This window comes from Lepus europaeus, chromosome 5, assembly GCF_033115175.1.
Source record: "Lepus europaeus isolate LE1 chromosome 5, mLepTim1.pri, whole genome shotgun sequence".
NCBI classification, from domain to species: Eukaryota; Metazoa; Chordata; class Mammalia; order Lagomorpha; family Leporidae; genus Lepus; species Lepus europaeus.
Genome location: NC_084831.1, coordinates 136,841,694 through 136,865,511, shown reverse-complemented (window position 1 = coordinate 136,865,511; position 23,818 = coordinate 136,841,694). Strand labels below are relative to the sequence as shown.

Below are 23,818 nucleotides of genomic sequence, written 5' to 3'. Positions count from 1 at the left end.
TGAACTCTGCCTGGCCCAGCCCTGGCCCTCTGGCCATCTGGGAGTGAACCAGTGGATGGAAAATCTCTGTCCCTATTTTTAAATTTTTTTTTTAATTTAAAAAATCTACTCAATTTCAGGGATATAAAGAACACATGAGTCTCACCTGATGGAAAAAAGGTCCTGGGTTGCCAGAATATTTTAGGGTAGAATGAAGAGGCTATGAAGTTTCAAAATGAGATGGGACTTTCTGCCCTTCCTTTAATTTTCTTTATTTGAAAAATTTGGTTATATCAAAGGGAGAACAACTCTTTTTGGTTTCTAGAGGAAAGAATTATTTAAAAAGAAGTATGAGAGGTGATAAGATGAAGACCAAGAAAAATCAAGTGTAATATGGAATCAGAAAAAAAAAATGTGAAAACAATAGAAATGAAGAGAGTCAATGGGAGAAATCACACAACAATGGAAGATTTGATGGAATGACTAAAGGTAATTCAGAAGTAAATGAAGGGAAGGCTTAATATGAACTCTGCCCTAGGAGAAATTGCTGAAAGATTTGAAGATGTAATGTAAAGCTCCTACTGTAGCAAAAGAAACTTAAAATAATTTTAATTAAGAAGGGAAAACATACCATAAAATATTTATTTAGTAAAATAATTTTATAATCTACACAGAATTGAATAAAAAGTACAACAAATGATTTTCACTTCTTTGCAAAATTGCATATAGTACAACTTGCATGCTGGGTTCAGCATTCTATAGATATGGCTACATACCAAGATGTGACCATATTCTTAAAGAAGTAAAGGCTCACGTTGTGTACCACAAATGTTGAATTAAATTCCAGGGAAACATTGCTTTGGTAACACGAACAATCTGATTGTACTACCGTCAATTTATTTTTAAATTTTAAAAAATCTTTTAAAAAAAGATTAAATAAAATCCCTCAAAGGTGACTTTTTGCTTGTCTCTGAGAAAACAATTACCTATATAGTAAAATAAAGTTTTTTAAAAAGGCAAAATATAAAATGGGGATTACTACTTTTATGACATCACTCCCCCTTCTCTTCTTTAGGTAGTATTATCTTCCTTTCCCTTAATTGTAAAGGAAAGTGAACAGAAAAATGACTTATTCTTATCCCCATCTGTTTGCTTCCAGGATTCCTGCTTAAATCAAATGAATATGTCAATTTTGCAGTTTTGACACTATCATTAATACTGTTAGCTTTGTCATTCTCAAGAAGGTTAAAAGCACCTATCTAGGTTCTTTTCAAGGTAAGGCAACAAAGTTGGCTTTAAAATAGTTTTCAAGTCTCACTTTCCCTTGGTAGACTGATTCAGAGTTGTATGCATAAAGAATATTTTTTCAAATAACTTGGAAATGGAATCACAAGCAATTTCTATTTTAAGCAAAATTTGAAGATGATCTACCCTTAGAAATAAAGGCAGATTTAAGGTACAAAATGCAGGAATCAAATCTATCCTAGTTCCTGTTCTACGAAATAATTAAAAAGAGGCTCAGTTTATGAAAAAGACCTTAGAGTAATCCAACTCCAACTGATATCTTTATCTTGGATAAGAAAGACAAAATAATATAAAAGCTATAAGTGGGAATGAAGTTATTTTAAAAAAGACTTTTTCACTTTATTTTGGAAACAAAAGGGAATGCAGATACAAAATGGGCAGGTTGTTTAGCCCGTATATGAATTTTTCATCATGGAATTAATAGTTCTTCATACTGAAGATTTAAAGAAAACCAATCCTACCTTAAATTTTCTGATTCAATCTTCATTTAGATTATTAGCAGGCTTCAAAACTTGCCTTTTTCCTAACTAAATGAGCTTCTCTGGGAAGCATATGAATAATGCAAAAATGTACTTCTAAAGAAAATCTACATGGGGCCAGTGTTGCGGTACAGCAGGTTAAGCTGCCACCTGTGACACTGGCATCACAAATGGGCACAGGTTCGAGTCCCAGCTGCTCCATTTCTGATCTGGCTCCCTGCTAATGCACCTGGGAAAGCAGCAGAAGATGGCCCAAGTGCTTGGGCCATGTACCCATGTGGGAGACCTGGATAAAGCTCCAGGCTTCTAGATTCAGCCTGACCCAGCCCTGGCTGTTCTGGTCATTTGGGGAGTCAACCAGCAAACAGAAAGATCTTTCTCTCTCTCTGTATCTCTATAATTCTGCCTAAGAAATAAATAAATCTTTAAAACTAAAAAAGAAAAAAATCTACACAAATACATAATGGTCAAGATGGGAACCAAGAACATTCATAGAATGAATTTTTAAAAATAAAATTAGAAATGACATTTACTCCCTATAGGAAAAACATTAAATCAGAGCAAATATTGCCAGTTATCTTTCATCTGTAAAAACACAAATGCACATGGGTAACATAGAAATATTTAAGTTGAACAGAGGCAGTTGCCAACAGAACATACTTCCATCATAACTTATAAGATCTTATGGCCTCTGCGGAGCCCTGATCCCACCAGGCCGAGTACCTGGCAAAGCCAATACAGATGTGTGTGACCTATAAAACATCAAATTCATTTGCTTATCAAGTATACAACACTGCATATTCTTGATTGCTCTTGATTACTTGATTTTTCAAATTCAAGTTCACTTATGAATCAGAAAACAATCTCCCTTAAATTAGATCTCATAAATAATGCATGAAATAAATTTCACTTTCTGGCTCCTCTGAACAGTATCATTGTTACTTCAGGAACACAAAGTGTTAGCTGAGTGGCTGCTTTGAAGCCACTGAAATGCACATTCATAAATACATGTCTAAACATTAAAAAATTAAATATATCCAGGCAATTTATGTGCAGAGTCCTTGCTATAAGAAGTCCTTCAGCAGTGTATTATGAAGTGATTACTTGAGAACTTGATTCTGGATCTTCCTGCTTCCTGTATTTCTTCATAATACTGACTGCACCATTCACCAGGAAAACCACAGCAATGAATGCAAAATAACTGGCATAAATCAGGAACTAAAAGGAAGAAAAGTGGTGATTATCAAATTATCCATTAGAAGATGAGTTGTTTTATTACATATATGTGAACATTCTCTAATTATTTAGAGTTTCGCAATAAAACTTCAAAAGGCATAGAAGGTTTACACTACATACTAGGTACTAAAGACACAAAGCAGTAGCACAGCACGATGGTGCTGAAACTGAGAGCCTGAGTGTGAATCCAGACTTCATTCCTTACCAGTTATGAATCACTGACTATAATGCTTAATCTCTGAGCCGCAACTTCTTTATTCACAAAATGGAGTTCTTTAAGAAGGAGTATCGGGAGGGGTCAAGAATATGCATGAAAATGCTTATTAGCAATGCTTCTGTTTTACTGTTGCTGTCATTATTGTTATAACTGATTCGTGGTCTCCCCGCTCAAACTGACAGGTGAGCATGACTAACCGACCAAGCTCCGAAGATCAAGCACTTCTTTTCTTCCCCAGAAGCGTGCAGAAGAAAATCAACCATCTTCGATTACTTCCATTACTAAGACATTTTAAAACGTGTCTATGTAGTTTTTCAATATCTTCATCTGCTTCCTCTTAAAATAACTTACTGAATACGTATTACTGGTTTAAAGGTACAATAAGAATATATCCTTACATCTGAGCCAGGTTCTTTCACATTTGGAAACCTATCTATAGAAAGCCAGTTAATCATCATGGCAGTTAGGGTTCCTGCAAAGCCCATAAGATCCTTTTATTCCACATCTTTAAATCACTGTTTCTGCAAGAATGTGCTGTCAAATTTGCACTTCAAATGTCAGCCAAGTTTCCCTCAACTGTGATAGTCCAGGACCCTTCTTTACCAAACAGCAGAATAATTTCTCCCCTACTCTCCATCCCAAAGTAGGTTTCAGGTTTAGACAGATGTTTAGATCCTAGCTCTACCTAACATGTCTCCGATTTTTCTTTATGTCTAATGTTGGCAACACTACTACAAATTCCACATTTGATGCTTGGTAGACAGAAGGCACTCCATGCACATTACATATTATTTCTTTTATCAATCTTTTAAATAAAAACAAAGTTAATTATTGCTAACATGTTGGGGTTTGTATTCTAAGAAAACTAATACTTAAGTTTGGAATATTAGGTAGTGTGTATGGGGGGAATACGGAGCAGGAATGATTTGAGCTGGGATGGAGGTAAAGCTGGCACCTCTTGATGAAGTTGCCCATTTTACCAAAGCACAGAGCAAGCCCAATGCATAAACTCACAACGGACGAAGGCATATATATATATATAAATAACTATATTCCCAAGTGAATACAACTGTTCACTCTGTTGTTTGTGCAGGTGTTTTCCTAGTAGGTCATATGTTATGAATCACAATGCTATTTATCCACAGCAAGTCATTACCTTGGTATCTGGGTAAGGGGTGTTTTAAATAAAGAAGGGAGGAGACAGAGTTGTGAGATAAAGAAGAGCATCTCAAAAGATTGGGTACAGAATTCCAGGCATAGAATTAAGCATGGAAGGAAAGAATGGATGAGGAAGCAGAAAGGGTTGGCCTAGAACGAATCAGTGTTGTCTTTCAGCTAAAATAGCCCCATTAGGCTGGTTAGTTATACTCAGGAATGCTCTAGGGACTCATCAAAAGAAAGATGATCCCAACATCCTCCTGGCAGAAAAGAACTAAGGATGGAGGAGAGGGATGACCAAAGAAGGAGGGAACACCTTCACTTTTTACTTTAAATCTGCTTGTATTATTTGAATTTGTTTTTGAAAAGCATGATCCACTTCTACCACCCTGATCATACTATGTTCAGCACTCAGAGATCTCACCTGAGTGGTAATTTCCAAGCCAAGGCCGCTGGCATCTACCACAATTAGAGTGAGCAAAGTCTGTAGTGCCAAGGCAATGAAGGTATTTACACCAAACACTAAAGCATAGCGTTCCATGCTGAGGTTTGCAGCAATTTGAAACCTTAAAAAAAAAAAAAAAAGTTAAGCTGAATATACAAGAATTATTTCCTTAGTGGTTACACTTTTTACTTTAATTATGAATAGTCCTTTCTTTCTTCCTTAATTCCCTTCCCAATCATGTGAAAAACTTTTTGTTGCTAAATGATGTCTCATGCATATATATGCATGCAGTAGGAACATATAAACAAAGGAATAAATATATTTTGCCTTAATGTTTTTTCAGGAGAAAAACTGATAATGCATACATAATACTATACCTCCCCTTATTTGCCTCTTTTAACTAGAAAACTTAACTTGATTTGTAATGAAAACCAGTTTATCGTAAGTTTTCCTAATATTCTTTTGAGACCAAATACATACGTTGCTATTGTGATGAGTAACATGTAGATGATTCTGAAGACAACATAGGATGCATAGCACACCCAAATGTCACCCACAGTGTCCATGATGTATACCGCAGCAGCAATCAGGAGGGAAAAGAGAGATAATGTCATTTCTCCCCAGGTTGACCAGGATATTTTTATATAACCAACGGCAAACACAGCAACAGCACCTACAAAACAAAACAAAAATCTAGTTACTTTGCTAAGCAAAAATTGTTTCAATAAATTAAAAATTCAGCTTAGATTATTAAATTTTAAAATATTTTTAAAAAAATCTTGATTTTCATGAGAGGGAGAGAGACAGAGAGATATTCCACCTACTGGTTCAACTCCCAAAGCCCCAAACTCAATCTAGGCCTCCCAGGTGGGTGGCAGGGACCCAAGGACTTGAGTTATCATTTGCTGCCTATCAGGGCACACATCAGGAGAGAGCTGTATTGGAAACAGAGGAGACTGGACTCAAATCAAGGCACTGTCATATCGGATGTGGGTGCTCCAAGCAGCAACTCAACTGCTATGTCAAACACTTGCACCTTAAAATATTTCAACTTAAAAATAGGATAGTTTAAGGTTATAGGGGGCCTGAAATCCTGGTAGAGAATTTTGGACTTAACAGAATAAATAGTATGGAACATAAGAAATTATGAGAGACTGAATTATGTCAGGAGGCAATGAGATAGAAAAGGAGAATAGAGACATAGAGACATTGCTAAGGACAAAACTACTGGGGCTTAAGCAGCGGCAAGAGTCAAAAAGAACTACAGCTTCAGTTTGGTAACAGGGTAGGATTAATCAGCTTTCCATCAAACCAAGGAGGAGTCCAGTACATGGCCAAAGGGTTTCCGTGTCTTCCAGTAAAGTAAGCACAACAGTAATGATAGCTAAGGTGTATGGAGTGCTCTGAGTGCCGGGCACAGATCATAAATTTTACAGATATATAAAAGCCTTCCGACAACATGAGGTTACATGAGGTAACTCAACAAACAGGGATAAACAGAGTAAATGGCTAAGGACACTGGCACTGGAGAGCAGAACAGGAGCTACAGTGAGAGAGCCATAGCAGGACAAGCATTTAGGAGGTTTCTTCCACTCTGAGTATTGGTTGAAAGGAGTGCTGTGGAATCTGTAACCAAAGGAGCATTATGCTCCAAGGAAAAGTATTGCAAGCAACAGTAGTGGTTGTTGGTTTAGGCTCTAAAAGAATGGGTGGAGTGATTCAATCAGTGTGAAAGTTGAAGATAAAGTTCTTCCAGAATATGGGTGCATCAGAGTAGTTCTAAACAACAAGGACATTTTGTTGTTTAGAGATGGTGACATTCTTGAAAAACACGTACACCAAAATCTCTACTGAAATGGTATCACATGAAGCTGCCCATTCCACTGAAGTTCTAAAATCTTTCATCATGTAAATAATTTCCATGTCTCTTTTTGTAATAAACTAATGCTGTTTAACATAATATACCCTATTATCTCTAAACTTTAGTTTCACTGTTCTAGTATAAACATTTCCAAATAAAATGAAGTCACTCTGCCTGATGACCTTGGGCAGGTTTTAAACCCTACTTTACCACATTTCCAGTGTGAGATGAGGATAATAATTGCAAGAATTTCTTGAAGGCTGAATTAATATAAAGTTCTTAAAATGACACCTAGTATATAACATTCAAAAGATATTAGCTATTACTATTATAAACTATTATAAATTGCTATTTGAAACTTCATATCAGGTGAAAAACACAACTAGTAAAATGGACATTGGAAACCTGGATAAGCAAAGAAAACTATTTTGAAAATTATCTTATTCAGTTCTCCCAAAATTTATGAAGAATTCAAGTTTGTCCATCGCAGTCCTCTACCACGAGTACCTCTAGTTTGTCCTTCCAAATTATAAAATCAGAGCTCATTATGAGTAAATCCTTCTTTAAGGCTACCTCAAGTTTGGGAAAAGTAAATCTGATTATGACTGGCTTAACTACCAAAGGAATCTCAACACCCACCCCTCCACCACCCTGTACTACTTACCCAGTAAAGTGGAAACAGCCTCCACACCACCATTATAGATAGCAGCATGGCGAGAAGGCATCACTTTTTCCCACAGACCCTGTGTGTAGTTCACAACTTGGAAATAGCCACAAGTGGAAAGGGCCCACCACACAGACCAGCAGAGCAAAGGGCGAGAGGAGTAGCATGTCAAGAAGTCATTCCACAAAACCTTCAACACAAGGAGACGGTCTGGCTTGGGTTCCTACACAGCAAAATGGAACAAAGCTTAAACATCATGTACAGAAAAGCAATTGCATAGACTCAATTTTGTATTCATGTTTCATTGTGAAAACCAATTGCTTACATACATTTCATCTAAGTAAACATATAAGAATGCAAACTTACTAGCAGTTACCTTTATTCCCTTTGGGGAGAAAATACATTCTCATGCAATTTCTGTTTTAAATGCTCTATCACATAAGCACAATTTTTTTTTTTTTGACAGGCAGAGTGGACAGCAAGAGAGAGAGACAGAGAGAAAGGTCTTCCATTTGCCATTGGTTCACCCTCCAATGGCCGCTGCGGCTGATGTGCTGCAGCTGGCGCACTGCGCTGATCCGAAGGCAGGAGCCAAGTGCTTATCCTGGTCTCCCATGGGGTGCAGGGCCCAAGCACTTGGGCCATCCTCCACTGTACTCCTGGGCCACAGCAGAGAGCTGGCCTGGAAGAGGGGCAACCGGGACAGAATCCGGCGCCCCAACCGGGACTAGAACCTGGTGTGCCGGCGCCGCAGGCGGAGGATTAGCCTATTGAGCCGCGGTGCTGGCAAGCACAATTATATGTAATCAGTCCACAAAGCATGCATTATTTACAAAATGAAAAAAGATGGCCAGTGATTACATGCTTCAGTCAAAGAGAGATGACATTCCCTATCTCCCACAGAGCAGCAAACAACATTAACACTAAGGAACAGACTAATAACCCCATCAGATTACCACTGTTCACTGAATCCAGCAGTGGAAATCTCCAATTCTTATAAATGAAAGATCTACTGAATTGTAATTGTTAAGGTAGAAATCTGACAAAGAAATCAGCCAAAATCTTAGCAGACCTCTGGGTAATGAGGTTACTAGTGATTTTAATTTTTCTTCCTTAAATATACTATCTAACACTTAACCTATAGGAAATATTACTAATAAAGCAATAAAGCTACTACATTTATAATTGAGTGAAGCAAAACACTACTGATCTATGCATCATTCCAAGACTATGCTACAAAATGAAAATGAGTTTTCAGACACCCTGTGAGAAATATCTGTCAATGTATCAAAGATCTATCAGAGGTTGCCATAATTCCCTAGGCTTGTATAGAACACAGAAAATTTTAATTTTGTGGTTAACACAGAAAGGCAAAATGAGAGACATAGACAGATTAGTACTAGACAACACTGACTAGAAAAAAATTACAAAACTACATGTAGGTTATAATTTCATTTATTATACAATGTATATATATATATATGTGAATATGTATTTATGAAGAGATGTTTGGAAAGAATTTCATGAAAATACTAATAATGGTGACTTTTATTTCTTTTTATTTAGTTTTCTGTAATGCTTAATTTTAAAAACTAAGTATGAATTGTTTTATAGAATCAGGACAGATATTTTATTTTTTTCCTCTTAAGATGATAATATTTTTATGGGGCCGGCGCTGTGTCACAGCAGGTTATCGCCCTGGCCTGAAGTGCCGGCATCCCATATGTGTGCCGGTTCAAGACCTGGCTGCTCCACTTCCAACCCAGCTCTCTGCTACAGCCTGGGAAAGCAGTAGAAGATGGTCCAAGTCCTTGGGCCCCTGCACTTGCATGGGAGACCTGGAAGACGCTCCTGGCTCCTGGCTTCGGATGGGTGCTGCTCCGGCCATTGCGGCCATCTAGGGAGTGAACCAGCAGATGGAAGACCTCTCTCTCTCTCTGCCTTTCCTTCTCTCTCTGTGTAACTCGGACTTTCAAATCAATAAATAAATCTTTTTTAAAAAAATGATAATATTATGAAGCCAGTGTTGTGACACAGCATTGAGCCATAGCCTGCAATGCTGGCATCCTATATGGGTAGTGGTTTGAGTCCCACCTGCTCCACTTCTGAACCAGCTCCCTGTTAATGTCCTGGAAAATGAGCAGAAGATGGTCCAAGTGGTTGGGCCCCTGCCACCACCACGTGGAAGACCTAGATGGAGTTCTCCACTCCTGGATTTGGTTTGGCCCAGCCCCTGCTGTCACAGTCATTTGGGGAGTGAACCAGAAGAGAGAAGATATCTCTCTCTCTGTGTTACTGCCTTTCAAGTAAATAAATAAATCTTTAAAAAATAAAAGATGATATATTACCTATATACAGTGACTATCAAAATTAAGTGAAAAAGAAAGCTTTCTGATTGTGAAAGGTGTCAGTCCACAAATAATAAGGTCATACTAAGAGAATCATTTCTTAAGTATTAATTATTTGCCAGGGTTAAAGGAATAGCTTATTCTGAATAATTTGCAATGAATGAAGAACTAACATATATTAGGTCCAGCTACAAGCCAAGAACACAGTGAGTATGGTTCCATTTGTGAAAGATAGTCACCAGTCGGCGCCGTGGCTCACTTGGCTAATCCTCTGCCTGTGGCGCCGGCACACCGGGTTCTAGTCCCGGTTGGGGCGCTGGATTCTGTCCCAGTTGCTCCTCTTCCAGTCCAGCTCTCTGCTGTGGCCCGGGAGTGTAATGAAGGATGGCCCAAGTGTTTGGGCCCTGCACCCGCATGGGAGACCAGGAGGAAGCACCTGGCTCCTGGCTTCAGATCAGCGCAGCGCACCGACCGTAGCAGCCATTTTTGGGGGTGAACCAACGGAAGGAAGACCTTTCTTTCTGTCTCTCTCTCATTGTCTAACTCTGCCTGTCAAAAAAAAAAAAAAAAAAAAAAAAGAAAAAGAAAAAGAAAGAAAAAAAGAAAGAAAGATAGTCACCAATTCTGGCAGCTCTTCTTGTGAGGTCAGCACCCTTTGCCCCACAGCAATAGGAATAGGCTCTCTCTGAAAAGAACTCAGAAATACTCTAAGGTAACTTGTAGACTGAGCTATTGCTTTGAGTACTCATAATTCAATTTCCCTTTCTATAAAATCAAGATAAAACCATGCACCAACTCTTCAGTAATTACCACAATTATGATTTATGGTTTAGCTATAGGTTTTGTCAACTGAACTGGTTCTGTGTCCTTTAGTATCCATATTCTGACTTTCCTTCAAACTTGCCAAAGAAAAACAGTAGTATTTCAGGGCCAGTCAGCACAGCTCCCAAGCACTGCCATCTGCTATGGTATCAGCAGCAGAGTCTGGGCTACCACTTTTTTCCACCCCCATCTATCACTTGAATTCTAATTTTGATCACACTGTGGCCAACATGATAGTTCTGACAATGTTGTCACTCTAGTGAAAGCCTTTACGGTGCCAAGTACAGAGTGAAGGGGACCTTCTATTTGCTTTTAAATTATGTTTAGGAGCATATTTCTGCAATTCCACTTAAGTCACTAATTTCTAATCTCAATCCTCATCTCTAAAATGAAAGAGCTACTAAATCTAATACCTTTTACGATGTTCTGATTTGGAGTTAGAATAATTTCTATCTCTAAAATTTTATAATCCTTCAACATATAAAATACCAACATTTTGCATTTCTTTTTTGTTTTTTTCTTTGACAGGCAGAGTGGACAGTGAGAGAGAAAGAGAGAGACAAAGAGAAAGGTCTTCCTTTGCCGTTGGTTCACCCTCCAATGGCCGCCACAGCGGGCACGCTGCAGCCAGCACACCGCGCTGATCTGAAGCCAGGAGCCAGGTGCTTCTCCTGGTCTCCCATGGGGTGCAGGGCCCAAGGACTTGGGCCATCCTCCACTGCACTCCCAGGCCATAGTAGAGAGCTGGCCTTGAAGAGGGGCAACCGGGACAGAATCTGGCGCCCCGACCGGGACTAGAATCCAATGTGCTGGTGCTGCTAGGCGGAGGATTAGCCTGTTGAGCCATGGCGCCAGCCCAACATTTTCATTTCTAATACACAACAAATTTCAAGTTGATCTAGGACAGAGTTTTTTAAACTGTAGGTCACAACTCATCAGTGGGTAATTAAATTGATTAGTAGATAGTGATGAGAATTATAAAAAGTGAATAGATTGGAATGTATCAGAATAATGTACTATGTTATAAAACCTCAGTTCTGTATACATATAAAATATGCACATGCACGTGAATTTACTGGTTGCTATGCAAAATGTGTCTTACCATGTTTCTTATTCATATTCAAAAAACTTCAAAACTGGTTTATAAAAATCTTTATAAGTATGTCCAATATTAATATTTACAATATATATATTCTAGCCAAAGCCAATGTAACACATTTGAAACATATTTAAAAACAAAAAGTAAGGGGTCAGTCCTTTTTTTTCCTTCCACATAAGACATATCCCATGATTACACTTTTTTCCCCTCCCACTATCAGCACTTTGTGGAATCTCCAATGTTACCTAAACAAGCTTGAAGGAATCAGTATTCCATTGCTATCTAATGCCTGGTCTTCTTGAGTAAAGCAGGACACAGATGTCCTGTTAATCAAAGTGAGTTTCATAATGACTGTTACCCCCACTCGAAAGGGTGACCCAGGCTTTTGGGGACAATAACCTAAATTTCAACTAGTAATCATAATCAGAAGTAAAGAATGGTGTTAGGCAAAACAGGATAATTTTCAATGAAGATATAAGATGCCACATTGAAACTACTGGTTTAACTCCAGATAGTGAGCCACTCTATTCATACCGGTGCATTATTCTCATTCTGCCTACAAAGCTAATAGAGACCAGTTTTATGTCTGACAGAGCCTCTGGCAAATCTGGAATGTTAATAGGCTTATTTCCAACATGTCCCAGGAAAACTAACACTAATTCAGTGTAATTAGAATGAAACTTGCCTCTAAAAGCTTATAACCTGACAGAAATAAAAAACAATTTAATACAGAAAAAGAAATGTGGGGAGGCAATTTATCTTTCTGGTTAGATGCAGAATGGATGGATTAATTATTTTACTATCATATCTCTCTCCTCAAAGAGATGGCTTTATAGTCAAAACTTTTTTTAAAGTTTTTTTTTTTTTAAATTTATTTGACAGGTAGAGTTATAGACAGTGAGAGAGAGAGACAGAGAAAAAGGTCTTCCTTCTGTTGGTTTACCCCCAAAATGGCCACCATAGCCCATCTGAAGCCAGGAGCCAGGTGCTTCTTCCTGGTCTCCCATGTGGGTGCAGGGACCCAAGCACTTGGGCCATCCTCCACTGCCCTCTCGGGCTACAGCAGAGAGCTGGACTGGAAGAGGACCAACCGGGACAGAATCCGGCACCCCAACCGGGACTAGAACCCAGTGCCCATATGGGATGCTGGCAGTGCAGGCGGAGGATTAACCAAGTGAGCCATGGCGCTGGCCCCATATAGTCAAAACTTTTAATACTTCTTTCTCGTCATTTTAAATTTTTCTCTTGGGAGTCTCTTCCTCTGTATTATTCATTACTACCTCACTTTGGCAAAGTGTCATTTGAAAAATAAATAATAGACATCACTTCTAGCACAGGAAGAGGAAAATAACTTCCTATCCTTCAATACTTTGGGCCTCAATTCAGACAGAAGTAGATTTTAATCATTTACTTGAATAATTTCATCTCTCATTTAGCAAAAATTTTCCACGTGCTTTCTTTATGTAACGAGCACTAGGAATAGGAAGATGAAGATGACACAACCCTGCAATCCAAGACATCTCGGACATGAACGATACAATGCTGCGCCAGTCTGACTCTGAGGTCATGCATTCCAAGGGAACATATATTTGTCTTCCTTAATATAAACCAACTATATCTTGAACTAATGAATGAATGACTCATTGACTCAACGCAGAATAAGACCTGAATTCAAATGAATACAAAATCTAGCAAGAGATTTCCTGTCAGTTTTTTCACTATTGGTCTAGCCCCTCAAATAACAACTAGGAAACATTTAGGGTTGAGCTTACCAGTTCTTCTGTGGGAGCCTCCTCCATATTTAGAGGGATTTTTGACTCAATGTCCTCCCACCCAGGAAGGTGGTTAGAAGCTGCGGTGTCAGTAACAATGCCACCATTCTGTACCTTGATGCCATTCACTCCCTGACAGGAGGAAGGAACATGAAAAAAAAGGCTCTTCTGTGGCATAGGAAGAAACCAGGCCATGGCAAATGCCACAGAAACACAGGTGAGAGAGATGACATTCAGGCTGAACAGGGACCAGTCTGCCACAGAGACAAGGATCTGCCCAAGGACAGAGCCCACTGTGAAGCCCACCAAGGTGGCACTTCGACAGTAACTTGTGACTCTCTGGTACATGCTGAGGTCTACCACGCTGTAGATATAAGAGTAGTAGGCAATTTCAGTGGCTGTGGCAATGCCATAAAAGAATTCCAGGAACTGAATAGCCAGCAGTCCCTGGGCATAGAGCAGCATGAACCACGTAACAATAAGGCTGAGTCCTTGCAGCAGCACAACAGGTTTATAACGGAGGTAGTCTGTGGCGAGGAAGACAGGAAACAGCAGCACCAGATAAGAGTAAGTCCATACTGGATAAATTTCATTGAAGACCTGGTAGAAAGACAATAAATATTCATTAGTGATTAAAGCAGCTGTACTACTTATCATGAATTCATTCTTATAAAACAATATATCAGTACCTCAAACAACTCATCCTATCAGCTAAAGAAACCTTGACAGCAGTTCAGATAATTGGCATATCCCACCCCCATCCCCAATCCATCATAGTTTTCCTATTAAAATTCCTTCGCATTCATCAAAGCCTAATTCTAAGAATTCCTTACCAGAAAGACTTTGCTGAAGCTGATAGTATTTGTATCACAACTTTCAAAGTTCTCTCAATATTGCTTTGCATGTGGTGGTTTCCCCAATTAAATCATAACACTGGTTCTTAACCATGACTGCATCTCTCCCGATAAGTTTAAAAAAAAAATATCTTGTCATGGATATTTTGTAAGAACCCCATAGCAGATTTTAATATGAGCCAAGATTCAGAACTATTGCCTCATAGAGATTCTACAAGGGTGGCCCCAACATTCATCTGTATGATCTAACAGCCACTATACTATTTTTAAAAACAGCAGGATCAATAAATGTTTCAGCAATTGAATCACTGTCATTCTTGCTTCTAGACACAGGATAGGTAGAGTTGATCCTACTGTTTGATTAGGTTTCTCTGTAGATTTCACTTCTTTTGGTGTAAAGAAATAAACAGGACAACTCTGTCTTGAAGACAGAATAACTATCTTTGGATGGTAGGATATTGACAGTTTTTAGGTACTTGTTTTTGTTTATTTGTAAGTTTTTGCGTTCTCTTTTTTAAGAATTTTGAACTGACAGATAATTATACATATTTATGGAGTACATGTGATATTCTGACACACATATACATTGTGTAATGATCAACTCAAGTTATCTGGGTTATTCATCATCTCAAATATTTATCATTTCTTTGCAATGAGAACATTCAAAACACTCCCAGCTATAGTGGTTTATATGATACAATATTAACTATAATCATCTTTCCACATAATATAATAAAAAAGAATAGAATAAAAAGAACTGCTAATTTTAACACATACTTTAAAGTTAGGTTACAGTAGAAATAACCTTAAAATAAGATTGAAGTCACAAAGACCCCAGCTGGAATTTCAGTTCCATCTCATGCTGTGTGATTATAGATGCTTCTCAGTTTACCATGGGGTTATGTCTGATAAACCCAGTGCAAGTTAAAAATATTGCTAAGCTGAAAATAGTTAATACACCTAATCTACTGAACACCATGGCTTAGCAACACATATACTGTGGAGTATCAGTTGTTTATCCTAACCATCGTGGAGCTCACAGGGACCTGTGGTTTGTTGTCCCTGCTCAGTATTATGAGAGTTCTGTACTGCATTTTGTTAGCTTGGGAAAAGGCTGAAATTCAAAGTATGGTTTCTACTGAGTGCACACCATATCCATACCACTGCAAAGCTGAAAAATCTTAAGTTGGGTACCATCGGAACACCTAAGAACCTTTAGTTCCCCTTAACCTTAGGACTGCTTGTTATGAGATTAAATCAGAAAATACACATAAATTACTCTATTTTATTTGTAAATCTGAAGACTAGCTAACTGAAACTGAAATACAGATCACCTGGGGCAATATGAATTAATGAAATTAATTATCCCTGTTCTTCCATTAACAAACACTGGAGAGTTTCCCTTCATTTTATATCTACCCAAATGTCTGGCAAGGTCCTGAGGGTTTAAGTAAGTCAGTTTTTATAATAATCATTTCAAAGTCCAGATCGGTGGCCTTAATTTTTAAGTGCCTTTTGGAAGGTATTCTTGGCAAGAAGCTGATGACTTTATGATGAAGCAATCTGATGCTAGACTTTGGCATTCTGAGACCAAGGGTAACCTCTGTTTTCCCAAGTATAAAAATAGGCCAATTTTTCTGAAGTTTCAGAGGATAAGGTAAACAAATAGTGTAGAATCTGTTGCCGGTATGATCACCATTTTCTGAAATATATTCCAGACTTGGTTTCTTTTTCTTTCTTTCTTTTTTTTTTTTTTTGGACAGGCAGAGTTAGACAGTGAGAGAGAGAGACAGAGAGAAAGGTCTTCCTTTTTCCATTGGTTCACCCCCCAAATGAATGGCTGCTTCGGCCCGGCGCGCAGTGCCGATCAGGAGCCAGGTGCTTCCTCCTGGTCTATGCGGGTGCAGGGCCCAAGCACTTGGGCCATCCTTCATTACACTCCCGGGCCACAGCAGAGAGCTGGACTGGAAGAGGAGCAACCGGGACAGAATCCGGCGCCCCAACCGGGACTAGAACCCAGTGTGCCGGCGCCACAGGCAGAGGATTAGCCTAATGAGCCGCAGCGCCGGCCCCAGACTTGATTTCTGAGTATTCCACTTAAAATTTTAAAATTCACCTTCATGAATATGGGTCAAAGTTTTGCTTGTAAATCAGTTAGCAACCTCCACTCAAGGAATTTTGGCTGCATCTGTATACATGAGTGGAAGTATAATCAAAGACTGTACAAGTGATTTTTATAATTGCAAGCATGGACATTGTAGCAAATAAGGGACAAAAGTGTCCCTAGCTGGTATGACTACATCTTAAGATGCCTATCAGTAGAAAAGCAAAACAGTCAAGGGTAACTTTGTGAAGACAAACTTTCTGTAAGCTGTGTCCTGAAGAACAACCGCTCACTCCTTTTTTGCTTATACTCTTACAGACAGAAGAGTGCTTTAAAACATTTATGAAAAAGTGAAAATAAAAGATAAGTTTGCCTTGGTCCAAAAAAAATTTTGAAACTCATGCATACTTTTTCCATAATATGCATTTTCTATGAACTTTCTGAAGATCCTTTTTTTTTTTGACAGGTAGAGTTAGATAGTGAGAGAGACAGAGAGACAGAGAGAAAAGTCTTCCTTCCGTTGGTTCGCTCCCCAAATGGCCACTACGGACGGCGCTGCACCGTTACGGAGCCAGGAGCCAGGTGCTTCCTCCTGGTCTCCCATGCGGGTGCAGGGACCCAAGCACTTGGGCCATCCTCCACTGCCCTCCCGGGCCACAGCAGAAAGCTGGACTGGAAGAGGAGCAACCAGGACTAGAACTCGGCACCCATATGGGATGCCCGCGCCGCAGGCGGAGGATTAACCAAGTGAGCCACGGCACAGGCCCCCTGAAGATCCTTTATACACATAGCTTTCAAAATTTCTTGCACCAACATAAATTCACCTTTTGATCATATTTACCATGAACTTTTTGGAAATACATTTGTATTGTTGTGCTTTAGTTTTCCAAAGTGTGAAACCACCTCTTGTGTTTGACTCAGCATGTTTCTTCACCTTTACATTTTCCCCAGTATATTTTTCTGCCATAAGCAACACAAAGCCTTTCCTTTAAAAATGTTTTCTACTGCCCACTTCAATATCCCATCTTCTTTTGTTTTGGGGCTTTGGTTTCACTCCAAATATATGGTCTGTGCTTAAGAGATATTTAAAACTTTCAATAATAGTTGTTCCACATGAATGGCTGCCAAGTTCTCACTGTTTAAGTCCTATCCTTTTAATTGCCAATTTAAAGATCCATGCTCATGAACCTAATTCTAATACAAAACCACAATTTAGATAATGAAAAAGAGGGAAAGTATCATTACCAACCTTGCGGCGTCAACTAAAAACAAAAACAGGGGCCAGCATTGTGGCATAGCAGGTTAAGCCATTGCCTGTGATACTGGAATCCCACATGAGTGCCACTTCAAGTCCCAGCTGCTCCACTTTGAATCCAGTTCTCTGCTAAATCATCTGGGAAAGCAGCAGATGGCCCAAGCACTTGAGTCCCTGACTACTACAGAGGAGACCCAGAAGAAGTTCCTGACTCCTGGCTCTGGCCTGGCCCAGCTCTTGCCATTTGGTGAGTGAACCAGTGGATGATCTTTCTGGAACTCTGCTTTCAAATAAATAAATAAATCTTAAAAAATTTAAAAAAAAAAAAGCAGGTGGGAGTAGGGGAGATGGGTTCCCTTAAACTTACATTAAATAAGAAACCTGCATTTTCTCTCATGAGACTTCAATCCAAGGTGAATGCTGCTCTCATGCTATTGTCAACACTGATGGTAAATTTTTACTGATGTGTTTACATAGTAGAGAATACACTTAACCTAAACTTCCTCCATTTAATCAAATGCAAATGCTTTTGTCATTATTTCACAATCAAGGAAGCCTGGTCTTAGGGAAAAATTAAGTAAATTGCCCAAAGTTATCAAAGCTAAGATTAGCTGAGGGAGCATCCAAACTCAGATATTCTGAATGTACCAAACTAAAACGTCTGATTCTTCCATCAGGAAACCGTTACTGATCATGTGGTACGTACCAAAGTTATTTCAAATACAGTAACGTTTTCAGTCTGACAGGTGCTGCCCTAGCACATTAGACCATGCAGCCTCTAGAGCTTAGCTACTGGGTCTCTTTCAATGCCCCAAAGGGGAAGTCATTACACCAGAAAATGCTGCTTTATATAGATGTTTGAATCTTGAAGGAAAGCTTCCCACAGGCAAAAATGTATGAATTACAGACCCTTATTAATTATCAATATCCTAACTTGTCACCTCAGGTAAAATCTGTCATGTGAGCAAAGGGAATTGATTGTATTCTAATCAAAGAGTCTTTCACAATTCTTTGGAACACAGTTTGTTTGTGCTTTCTCTTGAGATACAGAAAGTCAAGGAAAAACAGATGTTCAGTTTTAAGTTCTAATTCGAATTTAGACTTTGAGAATGGGGTTTCAGCTAAACAGAATGTTTTTCTTCCTGTGTGGAGATGACAATAAAAGAAAAAAAGGAAGTTCTGAAATTCGAGGGAATATACTTGCATATATTATTTATAATGGAAATAGGAAATACGGTTGCTTATTTTCTTGAGATTTATTTTATTTGAGAGGCAGAGTTATGGGGTGGAAAGAGGGAGGAAAGGGGGAGAGAGAGAGAGAGAGAGAGAGAGAAATCCTCCACCCCGATTCACTCCCCCAAATGACTGCAACAGCCAGGGCTAGGCCAAGCCAGAGCCAGGAGCCGGGAACCTGGAACTCCATCCAGATCTCAAATGTGCCTGGCAGGGACCTCCATTAGCAGGGAGCTGGACTGGAAGTTGAGTAGCCAGGATACGAACTGGTATTCATCTGGGATGCTGGCATTGCAGGCAGCAGCTTAACCTGCTGTGTGACCACAATGATTCTATGGGGTTGCTTGTTTAGGAGGGACCATGAAAAATGAGAAAGTTGGAAGCTAACAGATGTAAATGATGATTATTTCAAGCAAGGATCATATTTTTGAGAACAGGCCAATGAATGAGAGTTTGTGAATGCGCTTGATTTATAAGATTCATATGGATGGAGCTTCGGTATGTGGAAGGTGGCAAGGGGACACAGGATGTAGTGGGAGAAAAGGTTGTCAAGGAAATAAGAATCAAACTCTGAGGCTCTAAATATCAGGCAGAATAGGTACATTTTTTTAAATAAATTTTTTTGACAGGCAGAGTGGACAGTGAGAAAGAGAGATAGAGAGAAAGGTCTTCCTTTTCTGTTGGTTCACCCCACAATGGCCGCTGCGGCCGTGCACCACGAAGATCTGAAGCCAGGAGCCAGGTGCTTCTGGTCTCCCATGCGGGTGCAGGGCCCAAGCACTTGGGCCATCCTCCACTGCACTCCTGGGCCACAGCAGAGAGCTGGACTGGAAGAAGAGCAACTGGGACAGGATCCAGCGCCCCGACCGGGACTAGAACCCGGGGCGCCGGTGCCGCAGGCAGAGGATTAGCCTATTGAGCCGCGGCGCTGGCCCAATTTTTTAATAAATTAAAGAAATTTGTCAAATGTTGAACCATATGCCGCAAAGATGAAAGGATGAATATGATTTTTAGATAAAGAGCTTTACTTTATTGAAAGTTTGGCCTTCAACCATAAGAGTAAATTAACCTGCTTAAAACCTATAAAGAGGGGCCAGCATCCTGGTGTAGTGGGTTAATGGCATCCCATACGGGTGCCAATTTGAGTCCCAGTTACTCCACTTCCAGTCAAGCTCCTTGCCAATACCCTAGGAAAGCAGCAGAGGATGGCCCAAGTGCTTGAGCCCTTGTACCCACATGGGAGACCTGGAAGAAACTCCTGGCTCCTGGCTTCAGCCTGGGCCAGCCACTGTCACTGTGGTCATTTGGGGAGTGAACCAGCAGATGGTAGATCTCTCTCTACCCTTCTCTAACTCTGCCTCTCAAAATAATTAAAAATTTTAAAAAGCTTTAAAGAAAAAAATTTTAAAAACTTATATAAATGGTATATGTTTTTAAGTCAACACTTTTCCTAAGATCAAAAAAGAAAACCCTTTCAAAGTGGAAAAATAGAGGAAATTCTTCTGTCTCTTCTTTTGTCTTCAGACTTATTAAACAATAACTCTATTTAAGATGACACAACCTGGTCTCCTGCATTCCAAACTTCAATACAAATGTCACTGAACATGACTTGGCATTCACTTTGCCTAAATATCATGTAATTTTTTTTATTGTTTAACTGTCCATTGCTGAAAATGAATGCTCAGTCAAGAAGAAGAACAAGTTGTTCTATTATTTGTTATCAGTTTTTCAAAGAATTTAAGGCTCTCCATAGAGTGGGCAGAGCAATACTGAATTGGCCATGACTCCGAGGTCTTTGGAGACAAATAACACTCCTTTCCCAGACCACTGGATTTCTCTTCATATTCCACCCTTCTCATCGGATTCACAGTAACAGAAGTATGCTTAATTTTTGTTACACAATCAGCAAATATTTACTGGGCCTGGCACCTGTGCCCCCTGAATATAATTCCACTCTGGAAAGCTTTCTGATGAGGCAGCGCACTTGATCACGACAGCAATCCCACAGCAACCCTCTAGCAGGACACAGGATAAAACAGATCAGCTTTCAAACATCAACATCACTGGGAGCATGGTTCTCCACCACGTGCTTCTCAGTCAAGCAAGGTGCACAAACCGTGCAGATCACGTGACAGGGCAGAGAGAAACTTGGTCAGCTGCTCATGTGCAGTATCGTCTCTGCCCAATATATCCCAGTTATTGCTGGGTTTCCAGAATCACACTTTCTCAAAATACTGCAGTGATCTTGTTCTCATAACATCACTGTATTCACAAGACTCGGCCTCTCCTACTTTATTAACCAGTCCTAATAGCCAAACAGTAGTGAATAACTGCTACAGTCCCCGTACTGTAAAACTGAAAACCAGATGATCTGAAATTGGGTAAAGGTCAGTGAGACCGGACAGGCTGAGACAACGTCAGACACTCAGATGAACCCAGGATTCATCACCGTCTCTCAGTTCTCTCTTGAGTGGCCTTGAAAATGAAGGAACGACTGGATGATGAGTAATTACATCCTGCCAATCTGCATATGACTGTGGTGGTGCCACCCCTTGCTCCGACCTGTTATGCAGGGTCACTGAGCTGCTCCTCCAAAGAGGTGACTGACTACTAACCACAGTGGGAAGAGTAAGGTTTAAATGGGAGGAGTTATTTTATAACAACTGGTACAGGAAGGCAGGGGAGGAGGAAAAGACCAGACAAGAAAAAAGGAACGGCTAACAAGTGCCCACAAGGCCCCTCACAGGGAAAAGAACACCAGATCTCAGCTTTCAGCCTTTGTAGTGTTCAAGGCAGAGTGTTGAGCCTGCTTTAATTTGGTTTCTTTCTTTCTTTCTTTCTTTCTTTTTTTTTTTTTTTTGACAGTACTTTGGCTTACATTTCTGTTCCAGTTTCTATACTATCTTTCTTCTGCAGAAAGCACAGATTGGGCTTGACCATGCATTTTAAGAATTAAGCACATTTTGACAGAGTTAGACAGTGAGAGAGAGACAGACACAGAGATAAAGGTCTTCCTTCCCTTGGTTCATGCCCCAAATGGCCGCTACGGCCGGAGCTATGCCGATCCGAAGTCAGGAGCCAGGTGCTTCTTCCTGGTCTCCCACGCGGGTGCAGGCGCCGGCCAGAATTGAGCACATTTCTAAAGCACACGATGCCCTTCACTCATAAGTTCTTGTATAGGGAAAAATCAGACAACAGGAAGTTCTTCATCATGGACTAGGTGCACTTTACTACTGTAACCATCGGAGCAGGTAGAGCCCTCAAGGAGCTCTCCTGTGGTTGAGGGGCGACACAAACACCGGGGGAGCAGCCATTCACAATACAAGAAAAACAAAAAGTAAGTGCCAATCCCAGGAGGTGGGAGGCAGGCTATGCTTGGACACAATGTCAACGAATTAAAAAATCAAGGCAAATCAAGATGACGGCTCCGCGTCCTGCACTGCCCTTTATCCGAGCCCAGCCATCCTGGGGAAGGTAGACGAAGCAGGAGGCGGGAAGGAAGAGGGTGCAGCAGGTGGAGCGAGCCTTTCAGAAAAGCGGCGGCCCCGACTTTCAGTGAACGAAGACTTCCTAACTCCCTGCCACGGGCCACAGTACAGCTCGCCCCTTTCACTTTAGGAAACCGGTGCCGCCTTCCCGCGGCTGGACCAGGCACATCACCGCAAGCAAAGCGGCCGAAGCGAGCGCACGTGTCCTGGGCGGAAAACGCGTCCTCTAAACCCAAAGGGCGACAGGAAACTATACAGCAAGTCCAGCGAGATCCCCGCGCGGGCTCCCGCGCTTTCCTGGCCTCTCCCGGTGTTAACTGTTCCTCCCCCGCACCCGGCACCCCCACACGCCGCGCCACCCCGTGGCCTGTCCCCCGGCCCGCGAGTACCTCACGCTCCGTCAGGTTCTTGTCCGGCCCCAGCAGGTAGGGCGTCAGGAAGGGCTCGGACGGCCTGAGGCTGGCGAAGAAGCCGTAGGCGCAGAGCAGGGCGGTGGGCAGGAACCAGCACTCGCGAGGCACGCGCGCGGTGCGCAGGAGCACAGCGGCCGCCGCCGCCGCCGCCCGCCGGGACACCGGGCCGGGCACATCCATCCGGGGCGCGAGGGGCGGGAGCCCGGCCCCGTCCTGCCGCTCCTCAGCCGAGCGAGGCTCGGGGGCTGCTGCAGCTCGGGCACCTCCTCTCGGCAAGGCCGGCGGGCTCCGGGCTTGCGGCCGCCACAGCCTCCTCCAGACGCTGCACCCCCGTGCGTTTCCCCCGCCTCTGGCGCCTAGCGAGCCGCCGCGGGACAGCGCGCCCGGTGCCAGTCACGCCCTAAGGCCCACCCTCCGCCACCGCCTCCAGACTGCGAGCCAATCACAGCGGCTGTCAGGAGAGTGGCTTCTCTCCTATTGGTCGGTGACTCACAAGACCGGTGGTACCGACGGCCGGCCAGCCCGCACTCAGGCCTGGAGGACTTGAAGGACTCGGGTCGGGACGCCGAGCCGTGTGGTGGCCCCGCGCGCGAGGCATGCCGAGCGGTGTTGGTTCCCTACCGCGGTCGGCTCGGCCAGCTTCCGTGCTGCCGCTGTGCGGTGAGAGGTCCCTCACGGGCCTAATCGCCAGGACCAGCGCTTCCGCAGCCACACTCCGAGGCCCGTCCTCCGAGTCCTCTCAGACTCATGACCCAGGCTCCGCCAAGATTTAACCTTGGGCCGGGGGGACGCCCGACTGTTCCTCCAGCAGCTTTCAGACTTCAGATCGCTGTCTGCCGTAAAAAGACGCTGGATCTAAGCTCTCGGGCGTTTACTGACTGGAAGAAAGTCCGGAACGCGGTGTGAGAACAGTGAACGAGCCGGTCACTCACCAGAGGGACCTCGATGGAGCCCCGTCTGAAGGGATTTAGCTTTCCTTCCTCACTTTTTGCAAATAGGCTTTGAAGAGAATTGTTAAAAGATTCATGTACCGCGTAGCCTATGGTTAAAACAAAGTGGAAAATCCTGAGTCATGAAAGTGATCAG

At 41.4% G+C, this 23,818-nt stretch overlaps 1 protein-coding gene across 1 annotated transcript; it reads right to left on the bottom strand.

Annotated features, from left to right (window-relative positions):
- Window positions 1-602: 602 nt before the first annotated feature.
- SLC19A2 (solute carrier family 19 member 2) lies at window positions 603-23,069 on the bottom strand. Its single transcript, XM_062192757.1, has 6 exons — window positions 22,709-23,069; window positions 13,386-13,985; window positions 7,345-7,567; window positions 5,300-5,492; window positions 4,799-4,940; window positions 603-2,981 (listed from the first exon to the last, which is right to left on the bottom strand). Exons 1-6 carry the CDS (start codon window positions 22,910-22,912, stop codon window positions 2,853-2,855), a joined length of 1,491 nt encoding a protein of 496 aa, XP_062048741.1. The 5' UTR covers window positions 22,913-23,069; the 3' UTR covers window positions 603-2,852.
- Window positions 23,070-23,818: the final 749 nt, after the last annotated feature.

Coding starts and splice junctions, on each gene's coding strand:
- SLC19A2 (XM_062192757.1), bottom strand. CDS start 22,912: ATGGATGTGCCCGGCCCGGTGTCCCGGCGGGCGGCGGCGGCGGCGGCC. Junction 13,986..22,708: donor AGAACCTGACGGAGCGTGAG/GTACTCGCGGGC, acceptor TCTTTCTACCAG/GTCTTCAATGAAATTTATCC. Junction 4,941..5,299: donor TTACTCATCACAATAGCAAC/GTATGTATTTGG, acceptor TTTTTTTTTAAG/GTTTCAAATTGCTGCAAACC.